Source organism: Antechinus flavipes, chromosome 4, assembly GCF_016432865.1.
Source record: "Antechinus flavipes isolate AdamAnt ecotype Samford, QLD, Australia chromosome 4, AdamAnt_v2, whole genome shotgun sequence".
Lineage (NCBI taxonomy): Eukaryota > Metazoa > Chordata > Mammalia > Dasyuromorphia > Dasyuridae > Antechinus > Antechinus flavipes.
In genome coordinates, this window is record NC_067401.1 from 5,662,608 (window position 1) to 5,678,487 (window position 15,880).

The window sequence follows — 15,880 nt, forward strand, 5'->3', positions numbered from 1 at the left end:
AGATTTATAATTATCCAGGGATGATTAACTAAGGGCTCACTGCCTGTGCCATCAAGGGCTATGAGGATCAAACATTGAGCTCAAAGCTCTTTCCACAATTGATGTTTAATAAATACTTATTGTATAAGAGTAATAATAATCACAGCTACCATTTATACAGAGCTTTACAGGTTTTGAAGCAATTTATGTAAATTTTCTTGCTAGATTCTCACACCAAACCTTTTAAAAATTTTATTTATTTAATATTTCCCCCAGCTACATTTAAAATAAAATTTTTTTAACGTTTGTTTTTAAATTTTTGAGTTCTAGGTTCCTCTTCCTTATCCCCACCCATAATTAAGAAACCATCTATGAAGTTACATAAAACATTTCCATAAAAGTCAAGTTATCTCACACCAAACCTCGGCACATAGGACCCACAAGTATATGGCTTGTCTATTATCATTTCTCCATTTTATAGACAAAGAAACTGAGGTTCAGAAATTTCATTCATTTTCACTCATCTCATAAGTGTGAGAATTAAGATTCAACCTCACTGTATCTTCACTTAGGAGAAGGACCTTTCAAAGAAGCTACTCCAGTCTTAAAACCTCCCCTGCCACTAGTTCAGACTTTCTTTGAACTTTGCCACGATTCATGGCAAACAAGAGCTTACTAAAGGTGATTATCAAAACTTCTGCCCCATAGGGCAGATTCCCACAAGCTTCCTGGAAGCCAGAGGCTAAGTGAATCTTCTGGTAACTTTCAGCCTCATTACTGATTTCCCATTGAGAGGGATTGTCGGTGATCTGAGTATCATAAACTATCAGGATGATCAAAGATCCGAACCAAATTAAAACATGGTCCCACCCTGAGGGATGTGGAATTCTGCCTATCCAGTGTTCCACAAAAGTTTTTATTTTCATAACAATAAAACATGAGCATTGGGGCAAGATTTCTATTGCGGACTCCCATTCCAGCATTGGCTTGCTCAATCAACCTGCAGTCCATTTTATTTAGTTGGCTATATTAAAATGTTATTGAATTTCCTGGTCATCTACCAAAGGCAACTGGGTGGCACAGTGGATAGAATCAGGAAAATCTGAGTTCAAATCCACCTCAGACAAGAGTTAGCCTGGGCAACTGTGACCCTGGCAAGTCTTTTCCCTGGAGAAGGAAATGGTGAAACACTTAATGGTTTTTGCCAAAAAATTCCAAATGGAGTCATGAAGAGTCAGATGTAAGTGAAACGACCAAAGAACAACAACTATTAAAGCAAACAGAGAATAAATAAATAGCTTGAGATTGTTCCTACTTGAAATTATGGTGAGCAATAGTTTAATGAATTAAAGTGGCCAAAAAACTGGAGTGATTGTTCCTCCCTAAGTGTGCTCAGAGGGTCAGAAGATTAATAATCTGCTACGACATTGAAATCCTTGAAAAAATGAAAAGGAAAGAAAATGATCTCCTGTTTTTTGTTTTATTTTGTTTTTGTTTAATTAGGTTGACTAAAGATCCTAATTCCTAGAACTAGAAGAAATCTCAGAGCCTTGCCCAATCTTCTGTGTCCAGATGAAGGGCACATGGACAGGAAATTTTGGAGGCAGGATTCAAATTCAATCTATGACTCTGTAGGCAGTATTTTTTCCATTTCACTTCTTGGGCCTAACTAGATTTTACAATTTTTAAGTATATCTCTTACAATTTTTTTTTTAATTAAAGCTTCTCAATTTCCTTTTAAATAATAATTGATGATTAGGCTCAGGTTTTTAGGGACTGTCATTTCCTATAGCAGCTTCTGCTGTTTTGCTTTTGGCATATACATTCCATTCCCTTTTCTAATTCTTGTGACTGAAGAATAATCTTGTGTTTTTTTCCTTATTTTTAAAGGTCATTTTCTTAGTTTCTTCTAAAAAATTGTATTTGCCATCCAAGTTGTTAAATTTAACCACTGGATCTTGGTGCTTGAAGTGTGTTTTGTGATTTTTTTTTCTTCCTTGAAAATCATCTGTGTATTGTCTCTATTGATGCTTTATTGTCAGCATTCAGAAATTCTGACCCGTTTTCTTGCATTATTTCCTGAATTACAATAGTCATAATTTTTAAGGTTATTTCAGAAAACAATAATCCTTAAGTTATTTCTGCATATCCTGTCTTTTTTTTATCCTGTCACCTTTACTTAAATTATAATGGAAGGAAGTCAACATTTCAAAGGAGAGAAAAAATTGTGGAACTTTTAATCCTAGAACTTGAGTTCCAATCCAGGTTTTGTCCTTCACAGTCTATGGGACACCTAGAAAATTGTTTCCCCTCTTGGGTCTCAGTTTACTCATTTGTAAAAGGAAGAAGTTGTACTAGATAGCCTCGAATGTCCCTTAGAGAGCTTAGATCTATGATCACATTACGCTGTGATTTCTTCCCAGTTGTTTCTCTTTGGCAGTTAAGTGCCAAGTACTGTATTAAGCAAGAGAAATACATATTTAAAAAACCCCCAAAACCCAAACCGAGGTAGTCTCCGCCTTCCCAGACCTAACACTAACTGGAGGAGACAATAGAGAAATACATTATGTTTCCGGAAGAATGTCAGATATGAAATAACAATGTGAAATGGAGTTTGACTTATGTGACAGAGACAGAGAGAGTTCATCCTTGATTTTCTCATTCCTGTTTTAGAGGGAGGGGACACTAGGGCTCAGAGATGGCAAGTTACTTGTTAGAAAGTGAATGTTTCCCAACCAGGGCTTTAGCTCTGGCCTTCCTGGTGCCCGATTCCAGATCCTGGTTCTTTTCTCCATAGCACGTTGCCTTAGGTAATCAATCACCAGACATTTATTAAGTGCTTCCTGTGGGTCTGCAGCCATTGCCATAGAGCAGGCTCGAGACAATGAGGCTCTGAACCAGGGGGCCAGGTCCGAGAAGGGCCATATGTCATTGAAGTTAAAACACCGATGGGACTTGACCACAGATTTGGGGGGACTGGAATGAGAGAGAGCCAGGAGTGAGAGCGACCTCTGGCTTGCAAGCGTGGGTGACCAGGAGGATGGTGCCCTTGGCAGTAATGGAAGAGTTAGGAAGAGGGGAGGATGTGGGGGCGTGGGGGAAGATGATGAGTTCTGGCATCCGTCTGGTAGAGAAAGAAAAGACTTTGAAAACTTAAAAAGAAAACATTTTTGAGCCAATCATCTGTTTTTCTCCTTTAGGATGAGATATTTCTAAAGTATCATTTTCTTTTGAAGTTTTTGGAATTCATCAACCAGTATTTTAGTGAAGAAGAAGGAAAAAAGATCTCTGTTTTAGGAGATATCACTTCATTGCATTGGTCTATTAATTAAAAAAAAAAATACCGTTTTTTAAAAAGCACGTTCTCTTCTGAAAAGAGCGGTATCATTTGCCCGTGTCCCCATTTGGCTGTTACATCCTCCGAATGTTGCGAGCGGTTCGGTCTGCTTTTGTTTATACAGGCTAATTTCTCTAATCATCAGTATTGATTTTCTTCGCTAAGTGCTTTTGAGTTCAGCGGATCAGGTTAGCAAGCAGCAGGGGATCAAATTTGTTTAAAAAGAAAATTTTTTAAAACTCGGTTTGAACTTTCTTTCAAGACCTCGAAGTTTATGATCCTGAGGGCCAATTGAACTTGACCTGAACTATCTGTCCTGTTAATATTCCTTAAAAAGTCTTGCTGTGGTTATTGATCTTGAATTCCCAAGGTTCTTCTTAGATGTTTATTGAGTCATTAAGACAGATGTAGACATGCCCGACCGGCGAGATTAATTCCGTTATCTCTTGTCCAGTGCTATCTGACTCTCTTTATCTTCCTCAGAAGTGGGTGAACTGAAGCGACGGGGTTCAGCGGGTGGCCCGAGGTGACCCCGGGCAGGCTCTCTGCGGTTCATCCGTGGCCGATGACCTCAGAATCTGCTGCCCCAGCGTCCCCGTTACTAACGTTGTCTGTTCGTGTCTCCTTCCACTTCATGGTCCTGACGGTATGATCGAGGGCTTAAAAATAAGTTGGCAGAGCGGACGAAGTGTGATTTAATTAGATTTTAGTAAATAAATATGTTACCAATAATCATGGTTCCCATCCATGAAAATAATAGTCCATCCAAAATTCCTCTTAAATGTCACCATGTTGGACTTTGCCCAAAGCACGACTCGAGCGTGATGCGGGTTTTCAGCAGATTTTGAATCTGGCTGAAAATTCAGAAGGAAGAGCGGATATATTGGGTGATTAAGGCCTGAAAGAGGAGAATGGAAGTGGATGGGACTCTGGGGTCCCTAAAATAATGCGATTCTCGGGTTGGTTTGACTTCTGGGTCTCATCTTTTTAAAAACAAAAATCGAAACAACCCAAATGAGGACGGGCCTTGGTGATCCCTGGAGTTCCTCCCAGCTTCCCGTCTCAGGGAATCATCTGCTCTTCTCTCCCAGATTTGCCAAGTGCCACGTGGTCCTTGGAGCGCTAGGGAACCCACTTCCAACTTCCTCTGCAGGCTCTGTCTGGGGGGAGGCGAGTGCAAAGCCATTTACAGTGTCCCCTGTGTGACACAAACATCCCTTCCATGGCCTTTCCTCGCCTTCCATCTTGCTTTGGTTTCTCCTACAGTTTCCTCCTGGGAAATTCTGAAAGTTGCCCTGGGGGAGAGAAGGGGAAAGGTATTGAGAGATCTGGGATGGATGTGGGGGAGCCTCGGGCAAATGGAGGTTTCTGGGGGAGTTCTGTGGGAACTCCAAAGACTGACCTTAGAGATAGAACCATAAACCCCATGAATTGTGCTCTGACTTTCAAATAGGGAGCTGGATCCCACTCTGAGCCTGCCCCAGGGCGTCTGGGGCTTCAGACAGGATTAGCCCAGGGGGGCTAGTTAAAGCTGAGTCACAGAGGTCCTGAACGCGCTGTGCTGCGGCTGGGCCAAGTGCCCGGGACAGTGCCGAGCACCAGATGGGCCTGGCCTCCGGAAGAAGGCCCGAGGGAGGGTCTGGCCGCCAGGCAGCCCGCCTCCCCACGATGGGGTTCATCTTCCCAGGGGGCTCGTTTATTCCTAGGTTGCCGGGCTGCCCGGGAACCAGCAGGTCCAAGTCTAGTCTGGGGAGGGCTGAGCCCCCGTGAGATCCCCGAGGTCCCCCGAGGACCGAGGCAACAGGTCCTCCCTGTTGCTCCTCCGGCACCCGCCGCCCTCCCTTGCCGGGCAAACCTTCCTAACGCCGACTTTGGGAGCCGGCCGCGCCGACGCGGGCCCACGGGGCTGCGCTCCTTCCCTCCAGCCTGCAGTGGTTTGGACGGGATTCGTGTCTCCGTTCCTTTCCTGTCATTACCCCAAGTCGAGTTCATTACTCCCCTGCTCCGAGTCAGCAGATGCAGCCCTTCTATGGCTGTTTCTGCTGAGTCTGAGACCCCCCGGACCAGGAAGCCATTTCCAGCGGAAATCAGACCAGTCCCGGGCCAGCCAAGAGCCTTGAGTGCTCCCAGTACCACCCGGGCTGTCCCTGATGCCTTCTAGCACCACTGCCGTCAAAACCATTAAAATGCATTAATCTCATTAGGCCTAATCCTGTTAATGGAGAAAAGTCTTCATCTGTTCCTCAGTCTTGGCCGTTTTCCCCGCTGGCTTTCAGAGCCGCCTTTCCAAGAGCACTGAGCGGCACCGGACTTCCTCCCCATCCCCGGGTCACTCAGGCCGGTGCCCGACGGCAGCTCTGCCCTCGTCCAGGCTGCTCTCCTCCCCCGCCGTGGCTGAGCTCCCGTCTTCCACTGAGTCCCAACTCAAATCCCACCTCCCGCAGGAACCTTCCCCCACCTCCGTCCCGGGGCCTTCTCTCCATCCTGCTGATAACTCGGGCAGGTTGTAGGCTCCTCCAGGACAGGGACGGCCTCTCCAAGCCCTGGTGCTTCCCACAGTGCCTGGCACGCAGTAGGGGCTTCATAAATGTTTGTAGCTTGATGGGATGATGGAATCCTCCCCCACTACACTTCCAGGTCCAGGCTGTGGAGCTCTTCCTAGCTCTCGGGTTTCCCTCGGCCTTGAATGAATCACAAAATGATCTCTTCTGGGATGTAGATAAATGGCCAGTGCGTGTGAGGTGTTTCGTTGGGTTAAGGGACTTGGCAAGGGTCACACAGCTAGTAAGTGTCCAGTGCCTGAGACCAGATTTGAATTCAGGCCCTCTGGACTCCAGAGCTGATGTTGCCTCCACTGCACCCCCTCCCTTCCCCCAAGAGCTGTTCTTTGAGGCCGGGAGACAGCTCCTTGTCCTGGAGCTCCAGGCTTTGCAGAGCAGTTCTCCCACCTGCTTTAATAGTCAGTTCTCTCTACCCGAGTGAAACCACAGGCCCAGGATTAAATAAATACATAAGTATAATAAGATATATAATAAAATTATACTTTTATAATAAAAGATAAATACGTGAGTACAAAAGAGAAGCCCAGAAGCCATGTGTCTGCCCTCTAATGGCTGCAGAAAATAAAAGAATGTGAGTATTTACTGGATTTTATCTTTTCCCAGAATTAGCCATTGACGATCTTTGAGCAGCACCGCTCCGAGTTTGTCATTGGAAGGCCAGTGTTTAAGTGGTGGCCTTCGATGCCCTTTGCCCCGGGGATTTGGGCCTTAGACGAGTGCCCCTCCCCCCCCAAGCGCTAATGCTAGAATCCCTTAATCTCTGGGATTTTGCCCCGCAGTGTCCAGGGTTTGATCTAGCAATGAGAGGCCCCCAAACTGAGGTCCGGTCGAGAGCGATTATTTTAGAACTTTGAGAAACGCTGGCGCCCAGGACTGGCCGAGCCACATCTGGACGGCCACCTCTGGAGGGCTGGCTGGAGTTCCTGGCCCCAGACTTTAAGTCGTGACCGAGTGACCATCAGTGCCCCTTAATCGTTTCAGGGACTAAGGAAGATTATAAAAAGAGGATTCCCCGTCTTGGACTCCTTGAAGGGCCATCTTGTGAGGAAGATTCCCGCTTCTTCCCTGGAGCTGCAGGAGACACTCGGGTTCCTTTCACAGATGACCCTTGGGAGCCATCCCAGGCCATCTCTTAGATCTGTGGGGGCCCCAAATGGCAGAGACTCACCGAGTGCTGGAGCTCCATCACCCCCCGCAGGCACAGAGGGGCTTCCTGGCGGGCTGGGAAGGAGCCGTGTCTCATGAAGGGAACCCGAGTGTCTCCTGGCTGCTTCTCCTGGGTCCTGCGTGTGGGTGGGATACTCCGTGGGCCCACAGAAAGGTGTCTGGAGTCATCAGGATTGTGATTCTGTCTCCGCCTCTCTTTGGGGGACGGATGGCATAGGAATGGCGGCCTGGTGGGTGTGTAGCCAGGGGCCTTGGGCTTCCCTCCCGGCCCAGACGCTTCTCAGCTGGGAGATGATGGGCTCTATCCTCCCCAAAATGGGAAAGCAAGCCTCCTACCGCTGAGCCCCAGCACAGAGAGGAGGGAGGTGTGCGCTAAACTTTAAAAAAGTTTTAAAAAGTGAGATAAACTAGAGTTTGTGAGTGTATCCGGCGTGGCCCCAAGTGCCCTCACGGCCTCATCGGCCTTTTTGTGGAAGCCCTGTATTTCCTGGCATGAATTTTTCTCCTGAATAATAGTCGGTTCTATTCTGATTTCCTCCTGTAAACACACACACACACACACACACACACACACACACACACACTTACACTCCCTCATGCTTACACACACACACACACATTTACTCTCCCTCATGCTTACACACACACACACACTTACACTCCCTCATGCTTACACACACTCACACTCCCTCATGCTTACACGCACTTTTATTACTCTGTTCCCCATCCCACCACGTGTAAGGCTCCTTGACTTCTCCGGTTCACCTTGCTCTGAGCTATCAGTACTTTGTTCAGTTGGAGTACGGGAAGGACTGGTTCCTTTCTTGGATTTTGGTCTCTTGAAAGTTGCCTGGCTCTTGGACGTGTCTCCCCTGGGTCGAGCGGAGTCTCCTCAGAGCCGACTCCTCCCGGGCCTCCTACCCTTGCCGCTGACTCCAGACGCTCGGGGACCTCCGATGGCTTTCATGGCCTTTTCTAGCTCACAAACCCTTGACCTTCTCCATTCTGCTTTTAAGAAAAAAGAACCAGGAATCCCACACTCCGAGATTAATGTGTGAGCTCGAGGAGACAGGGCACCATGAATTTGCTTGATTTCATGCATTTCTTCTGGGATCCTCAGGCATATTGTAACAGGATTAGAGAAGTCAGAATGGATCCGTTACCCAGGAAGGACCCTTCAAAGATCAGAAACCAGGCCAAGGTTCATAAGGACTCAAGGACAGCAGATCTTACAGCATCACTGAGCTGGCTCACTGGAGAGGCGGGCATGGGTCCGAGTTCTGGCGGAGAAGTAGAGGTGGCCTCTAGGAATGGGAGAGGACCAGAAGTCACGGAAAGGGACTTGAAGGAAATGGGGGGGCTGGGGTTTGGGGAGTGGAATTTTAAACTTTTTGTCAAGGTTTGAGGAGGCCATTTAAGGGCTTAGTGCGCCAGCTTGTGACTAAAGGAAGGCAGGGAAGGGGGCCCCAGTCGTGAGCTCAGGATGCCAAAGGATTTGTTACCGTGATTAGTGGGAAGTCCCCCGGAATATAGGTTGGCGTGGAAGAGGATGAAGAAGACCATAAAACTCACTCCAAAGTCCTGGATAAAGTTGGAGGAATTACCCAGAAGTGGAGAGATTGTGCAGGTGAAAACATGAAAGGGAAACGGAAAGGAGAAATGGAAGGTGAGGTGGCAGGAACGAAGCGGTCTTCCCTTCCTTTCCTTGTCGGGAAGGTGCAAGTAGAGGCCTCCAGCAGAAAAGACTGCAAGAGATGAGCCGTGTCTACTGGGAGACGGATCACTGTTAAATACAGCACCTGTCCAGGAAGCCCACATTTATATGGTGCCTTAAATGAAGTAACTCAGAGCAAGGTGAACTGGAGAAGTCACTGCAAGGAATGTTATGGTCCCAAAGTTGGTTCTTCACACTATGAAGTAGGTGTTGCTCCAGGATTTTATAGTTGAGGGAACTGAGTCCCTGTATACACAGCCAGTAACTGAACAAAGTGGGATTTGAACTCAGATCCTCCTGACTTTAGGTCTGGTGCGCTATCCACTGCGCCCCCTAGCTGCCCCTGGAAGAGATATTGTTGAAAATCCCCAAGATGTGTAGTAATTTATGGACAACTGAGTGGGAACTCCATAGGCAATAGTGGAAGGAGATAAACAACGGCTGGGTTGATTTTGTAGTGGGACTGGGGGGCAGGATGATGAGAATAACAGTAGGGACTAGAGAGACATGGCTGAAGACTCCTTGCATATGAGGCATTGATGCTGGAAGGGGAGGACCGGGGACTCCGGAAATCCCCCCCTGGGAATGGACGGGCAGAGCATCCTCACATGGTATAATTGGAGAGTCAGTGTCTGTGTGACTCCAGGATAGTTTCTTCCTGGCTTCTATTGCTCCTTCATCTTCATAAATGACCTCCAAGTGAGGGAATTGAGACTGAGAAGGTCCACCTTCCTCTGGGTGATTATTACTCTGATCAATGCTTTGCCTTTAATCAAGGAAAATTCCTCTTTTCCTTTTTAGAACTAGAACTGCCTCCACTTGGAGTTGAGTTGTTTAAACTTCAATTCCCGTGCCTTTGTTTGGGACCTGGAATTAGATTTAATACAGTGAGGGTAGGGGAGTAGATAATTTGGTTCCCAGCTTGCAGGCTCAAGGGAAAAGAGGGATCTCTCCTCTCCGTTTTATTTTGCTGCTTTTGGAGAACATTTACTTTTTCAATATTCCTTCCAAAACTTATTGTTGTTTTTCTAGACTTTTGAGAATCATAGGAAATTCCCGGTGTGAAAATAGCTTTTACTGAAGCAGATTGGCAGTTGTCTGTGCCCTGTTCTCTTATGAGTTGCTGAGGACTCTGAGAGGCTAAATAACTGACTTAGCCTTGATTGACCAGCCAGGAGACATTAAAGGCAAGATTTACTGGCGGTTTCATGGCTAGCTCCAGCCTCGATACCCTGCTTCTGCTCTATCCTCCAACATAATGTGGGCAAAAGGTGAATTCCAAAAACCACAGTCAGGATTTCGCTTCCCTTTCATGAGGGAGATTCATGGGGACCATAAACTGGCAAAGGATGTAGGGGAGAGATCCTTGCTCAGTGGAACAAGGGAGATCTGCCACGGCAGGTCCTGCTGGCTCTGTCCCTCCCCTCCCAGTTATTATTACGTTTTGTTTTGTTTCACATCAGCACAGAAAGCTAGAAAGCGCCCTCTTCCTCACCCATCAGCAAGTGTTGCTCTTATAAAGTAAATTAGGATCATCGGGACTGAAAGGGAGTTGTACTGTCTCTTATGGTTAAGGAACCAGACCCAGCAGCAGACGTGATTAAAGACCCTCATGGCATAGGTTTAGAGCCGGCTGAATGTCCAAGCTCCTCTCATTTTATGCACAAGAAAGGAAAGGCACAATTTACCCAGAACTGCAAAGGGAGTTTACTAAATGGCATTAGTGGTGCAGCCTTTTAACCCAGTGCCCCTCGTTTCAAAATCCTGGGCTCTCCCTTGCACACGTGGGGACGGCTCACCTAGAGGGCTGCTTGCTAAACTATCGGCCGTTAGCTCAGGCCCACGGGACGACAGCGTCAACAAAGTTTGCCTGTTAGAAGTGTTTCCCACAAAAACAGGCGTAGAGAAGATTATTAGCTTCTGAGGTCACTCGCAGAACGAGTACGCGGGTCATCTCTGAGCTCCCTTAAGCCTAAAGCCCTGATTTGGAGGCTCTGGCTGCAGGAGGAGGGAAGCCGGGGGGATCTGGGGCCTGAGGGGGGAGTCCAGCTGTTCCGGCAGCTGCCGTGGGAAGGGAGGGCTTCCAGGGAACAGGCATCCAGCGGAGGAAGAAAGTTTCTGGGTTTGGGGCCAGAACGCAGCCACGGAGGTCCTTGTGTCTCTGCTTGTATGGTTGTGGGGAAGGTCTTGATCATTGACGTTGGTTAGATGGAAGGTGTGACGAGCAAGGGGTGGAAGGAGGGCTGGGATCATGGCACAGGCTAGCCCGAGAAGGGAGCTTCTGCTCCCAGAAACAGGAGGTCAACCCCTGCCCAGCTGTAGCCTGTGGGTCACTGGCTGGTCTTAGTCTGGGCTATCCCAGAACCTGAAGAAGATTGGACATGGTCCAGAATCAGTTGAATTAAGTTGCACGAGGCTGGGAATACTTGGGAATATCCCCTGTGAAAGGGAAGAGATCCCTAAGCAGTGGCCTGGAAGTCAGGCAGGGCCTGGGCTGGGGACTAGGGGAGGGAACGCCAATTCCAGCCACAGTGTTCCTTGTTTGGACAGACAGTGAACAGCTGTGTGTAGGGAGAAGGAGAGAGAGAGAGAAGAAGAAGAGAGAAAGAAAGAAAGGAAAGAGAGAGAAAGGAGAGAGAGAGCAAAAGAGGAAAAAGGAGAGAATGAAAGAGAAAAAAGGAGAGAGAGAATAAAAAAGAAAAAAGAAAGAATGAAAGAGAGAAAGAGAAAAAATAGTTGTTAAAATTGGGATCGAGCCCTTTCCTGTGGATAAGGAGTCCTGGATGACCTTCATCTCTCTAACCCAACTCAGTCTGTTGCTCCTGCTGCTAGCGAGATGCACTGCTTGTCCCTCACCGCGTAGTCCAGAGACGTCATCACCCTGTAGTAGCGTTTCCTTTTTGTCTAACATGTGTGTAGTATGACAGCATCCTCCCTCTAATTGTGCCCTGTGAGTACAGAAAGTTTCACCATTCTCATAATGTTCCATGTCTTCCTTTCTGGAGTCAGGCTTCTCTTGGGGAGTAATACAGTGCCTCAGCAACCTCCTCCCTTCAGTTGAATCCCAGAGACGACTCAGGGGTGTGTGTGTGTGTGTGTGAGAGAGAGAGAGAGAGAGAGAGAGAGAGAGAGAGAGAGAGAGAGAGAGAGACAGAGTCTGTGTGTATGTGAGAGAGAGAAAGAGAAAGAAATAGTGAATGTGTGTATGTGACAGAGGTGGAGTGTGTGTGTGTGTGTGTGTGTGTGTGTGTGTGAGAGAGAGAGAGAGAGAGAGAGAGACAGAGACAGAGACAGACAGACAGAGTCTGTGTGAATGTGAGACAGAGACAGAGACAGACAGACAGAGTCTTATGTGTATGTGAGAGAGAGAGAGAGAAAGGTGTGTGTGTGTACAACAGAGATCAACAGAGACAGTGGGGATGGATCGTAGGTCGGAGCAAATCTGGCCCTGCTTTTTCTGGGGGATGATCCTTTCCGAATGGAACTCCTCCCCATGGGGATTTTTGAGATTATAACATAAATGGTCCAGAAAACGGTTCCCTTTCAGCCGTCCTGAACTTGGGATCCCACAGAAAGCTACTTGTCGCAGACGCGGATGCTGGTGGGTCTCGGAAGGGAGCTCTCCCTTACGGATCTGGCTGTTCTTATAAAAACTGGTATTGCTAGAGACCAAGATGGGGCCACGGGCTGAGCTGAGGTTGTATTTTTCCCCAAGTGGAGCCTGAGTCTGTTCAGCCTTGGAGCTCTCCTTCCCTTTTCTGTAACGAGGTCTCCTTTTTGTGTGACAGGTGGGAGATTCAAGAAGGAAATAGTTGTCGATGGCCAAAGCTACCTGCTGCTGATTCGCGATGAAGGGGGCCCTCCGGAGGCACAGGTGAGCGGGGACCCGGCCCCAGCCGCGATCTGGCTCTCGAGCAGTCGTGGAAAAGGGTCTGTATTCCATCGCACCGGGTCACGGGGGATCCGGGGAATCTGGAGCAGAACCTGGACATTCATGCAAGCGGGGCCGGAAATCCGAAAGATGAGCCGTGGGCTTCTTGTGCTGACTGGGAGCTGGAATGGGGATGGCTTCCGAGGTCCGTGGCGGACGGAGAGCTGGAGGAGACTCAAAGGCTGGAAGGGCGATAAATGTCCACTTCCTGAGCGTTCTAGACTCTCATACGAAGTTTCAGACTGGGAGGGCGAGCCTCGTTCAGCAGGCATTTCCCCCTTTCCGTAGTGTGTGTGGGGAGGGGAGCAGGCGGGGGAAGGGGGAGAGAGATAAAGGGACAGAGAGAAGAGAGAGACAGAGACAGAAAGAGATACACAGAGAGAGAGAGAGAGACAGAGAGATGACACTTAGAGACGAGGACATTTTGGGAGTATTGAATCCGCTTGCTGTAGCTGTAGTTCCTCCTTCTTCTGCCGCCACCAGAACTGGCAGCCAGAGCTGTTTCTGGCTTTGGGAGCAGATCCTTGCTTGGATCTCCTCTGGGTTTGAGCAGGTACAAGGCGTGGTTAAGCGGGGATCCGGGCGTTAGAGGCCCCTGGGAGGCCGCTGGGGGATGTGTCAGCCATCCCGCCACCTGAGGCCACATTAAGCTGGGAGAGGTGCGATCAGCCGCCCCCTCCCCCCTCCTCTTCCCCCCGCACCCCCCTCCCCCCCAGCCCCATCTGTGGGCCTTGTGCTACCTTCCGGCACACACTTTAGGCAGAAATTTGACAAAGTGGAGAAGAGAGGGACCCAGCCAGGACTGAGGAGGTCTCACCTCCATTCCCCGTGAAGATCAGGGGAAGAGGAGACTCGGGGTCCAAGACGGGCTGTCTTTAAGCAGTGACCTTTGGGAACGAAGGAGGCTAGTTCTGTTTGGCCCCGGAGAGTGGAGCCAGGAGCGGATCGGGACCGTCACAGACAGGCCGGGGGGGAGGGGGAGGGCCCTGGAGAGAGGAGAGCAAATGCTTCTGAGCCATGACCAGCTCGACCCTTGATCTCCAAATGCAGCCACTTGGGGCTTAAGGGAAGCAGAGCAGACCCCCCGGGGTCCCCAGGGGATGCAGCAGTGGAGTTTGCATCCAGTCCTTCTTCCCCTCAGTGCGGAACGACGTCCTCCCTTTTGTTAAACTACTTCAGCTAAGAGGGAACCATGAGAGAGCTTTGCCTGGAAGCCAGTGACTCTGCGGTCAGGGACAGCTCCCCAACTCCTGGAGCTGCTCTTGGGTGGAATGACTGAGGGCTGTGCCCTTTCCCTCCCGGGAACTCCTCTCAGGGGCAGAGGAGCCGTGGGGTGAGCTTGGGAAGGAACCTGTCTCCACCTCTGGGCTCTCCTGGGTGATCTCTGAGACCCTCCCAGCTCCGCTGCTCTCCTCCGGCCATTCGGGGGTCTCTCCTGGGCTGTTGGTGGAGGAACCGAGCTGGGACGTTCTCCACCATCACTAACTCCAAGCTGGTCAATGGACACAGAAAAATGTTTCATAGTCTGGTGGTTTTTCCCTAGAACTACCTGGGATACAAAAGCTTCCCATCGCTCGCCCTGTTTGCTCAAAGCACACAGTTTCACATCGGTGTAATTGATCCTTCGCCTCTGTAATTAACAGATTCATCCAGAAAAATTCACCCTCCCTCCCTCTCTCTCCCTCTCTCCCCCTTTCTTACTTCTCTCTCTCTCTCTCTGTCTCTCCCCCTCCCTCCCTCCGTCCCTCCCTCTCTCTCCCCTTTCTCCCCCTTTCTTACTTCTCTCTCTCTCTCTCTCTCTCCCCCCCTCTTTCTCTCTCTCTCCTCTCTCTCTCTCCTCTCTCTCTCCTTCCCTCCCTCTCGCTCCCTCTCTCCCCCTTTCTTACTTCTCTCTCTCTCTGTCTCTCTGTCTCTCTCTGTCTCTCTCTCTGTCTCTCTCTGTCTCTCTGTCTCTGTCTCTCTCTCTCTCTCTCTCTCTCTCTCTCTCCCCCTCCCTCCTTCTCCCTCTCCCTCACTTCCTCTCTCTCCTTCTTCCTTTCCCCTTTTCCTGGCCTCTCCCTCTTCCTCTCCCTCTCTCTCTCCTCCCCCCTCACACACACAGAGTAATTTATTTTTCTAAATGGATGTTTTCTCTCGAATGGGATATTTCTATTTTTTCAGCTGTTTCCAACCTGTTTCTCACCTAATTTCCTATTTTCTTTCTCTCCTCCCACATCCCTCCCCAGTTTGCCATGTGGGTGGATGCTGTTATATTTGTCTTCAGCTTGGAGGATGAGATCAGCTTCCAGACAGTTTACCATTACTACAGTCGAATGGCCAACTATCGGAACACGAGTGAGATCCCCATGGTACTAGTGGGAACCCAGGGTGAGTGACCCCGTGATCCCAGATATTCTGAAAAGGGGCTACCGTTTGGCTCTCCATTTTCATGGTGAGCTGGATCTGACTCCAGAGCTAGTGGGAAGGTCCCTACTTACTGGGAAAACTGTAATAGTCATCGTTTTAAGATGATATCTCTATGTCCTTGAAGTGTTTCCTAAAAGCCTTCCCATGTGTTATCTCATTTGACGCTCACAGGACCTCTGGGAGGTAAGTGACGTTGGTCTTCCGGTCCCTGTTTTGGGGTGGAGTGATTGGGAAATATGAAGTATCCATTGTCACTGACTTCTTGCCTTTTGGTATCTGAGTTATTAAGGAACAAAGAAAACAACAACATTTGAAAAGACCAATTTTGCCAAATAGTCTAATTGTGATTTTTTTGTATTCTTTTATATTTTAAAATAAGTTCCTTTTTTGCCCCACTTTAGAGAAATAGCGCCATCTCCCCTCTCCACCTCTTGTGACAAAGACCATAGTTAAGTAAAAACGAGTGCTAAGTGTACCCTACCTGACAATGCACAAGCCCTTCTTGTCCTGTTCTACATATCCCTGCCGTGAGGAGGAAAGTCAGTTTCATTACTGGTTCTCTGAGGTCATTGGTTTGTCGGTTACTCAAAATCTGACTTTTTTCTAGCGTTTTCATTTGTGTCACTATAATCGTTGTGTATTTTGTTCCTTGGTTCTGTTTCTGTCATTCTATATCAGTCCCTAAAAGTCTTCCCGTGCTTTTCTAAATTCCTCCTCTTTTTCCTGCTTTTAATGCATCTGAAACCTTTCAGAAGCCCTTGGATTCGTATCCACATGGCATGAAT

At 48.4% G+C, this 15,880-nt stretch overlaps 1 protein-coding gene across 8 annotated transcripts in view; it reads left to right on the plus strand.

Moving 5' to 3' along the window:
* Window positions 1–15,880, plus strand: part of AGAP1 (ArfGAP with GTPase domain, ankyrin repeat and PH domain 1) — a 612,588-nt gene that overhangs the window by 266,614 nt on the left and 330,094 nt on the right. For all 8 annotated transcript variants that reach the window (XM_051999115.1, XM_051999116.1, XM_051999117.1 and 5 more), the window contains 2 exons: window positions 12,547–12,632; window positions 14,915–15,056. In XM_051999115.1, the coding sequence (XP_051855075.1) occupies window positions 12,547–12,632; window positions 14,915–15,056 (228 nt within the window). The remainder of the gene's footprint in view (window positions 1–12,546; window positions 12,633–14,914; window positions 15,057–15,880) is intronic.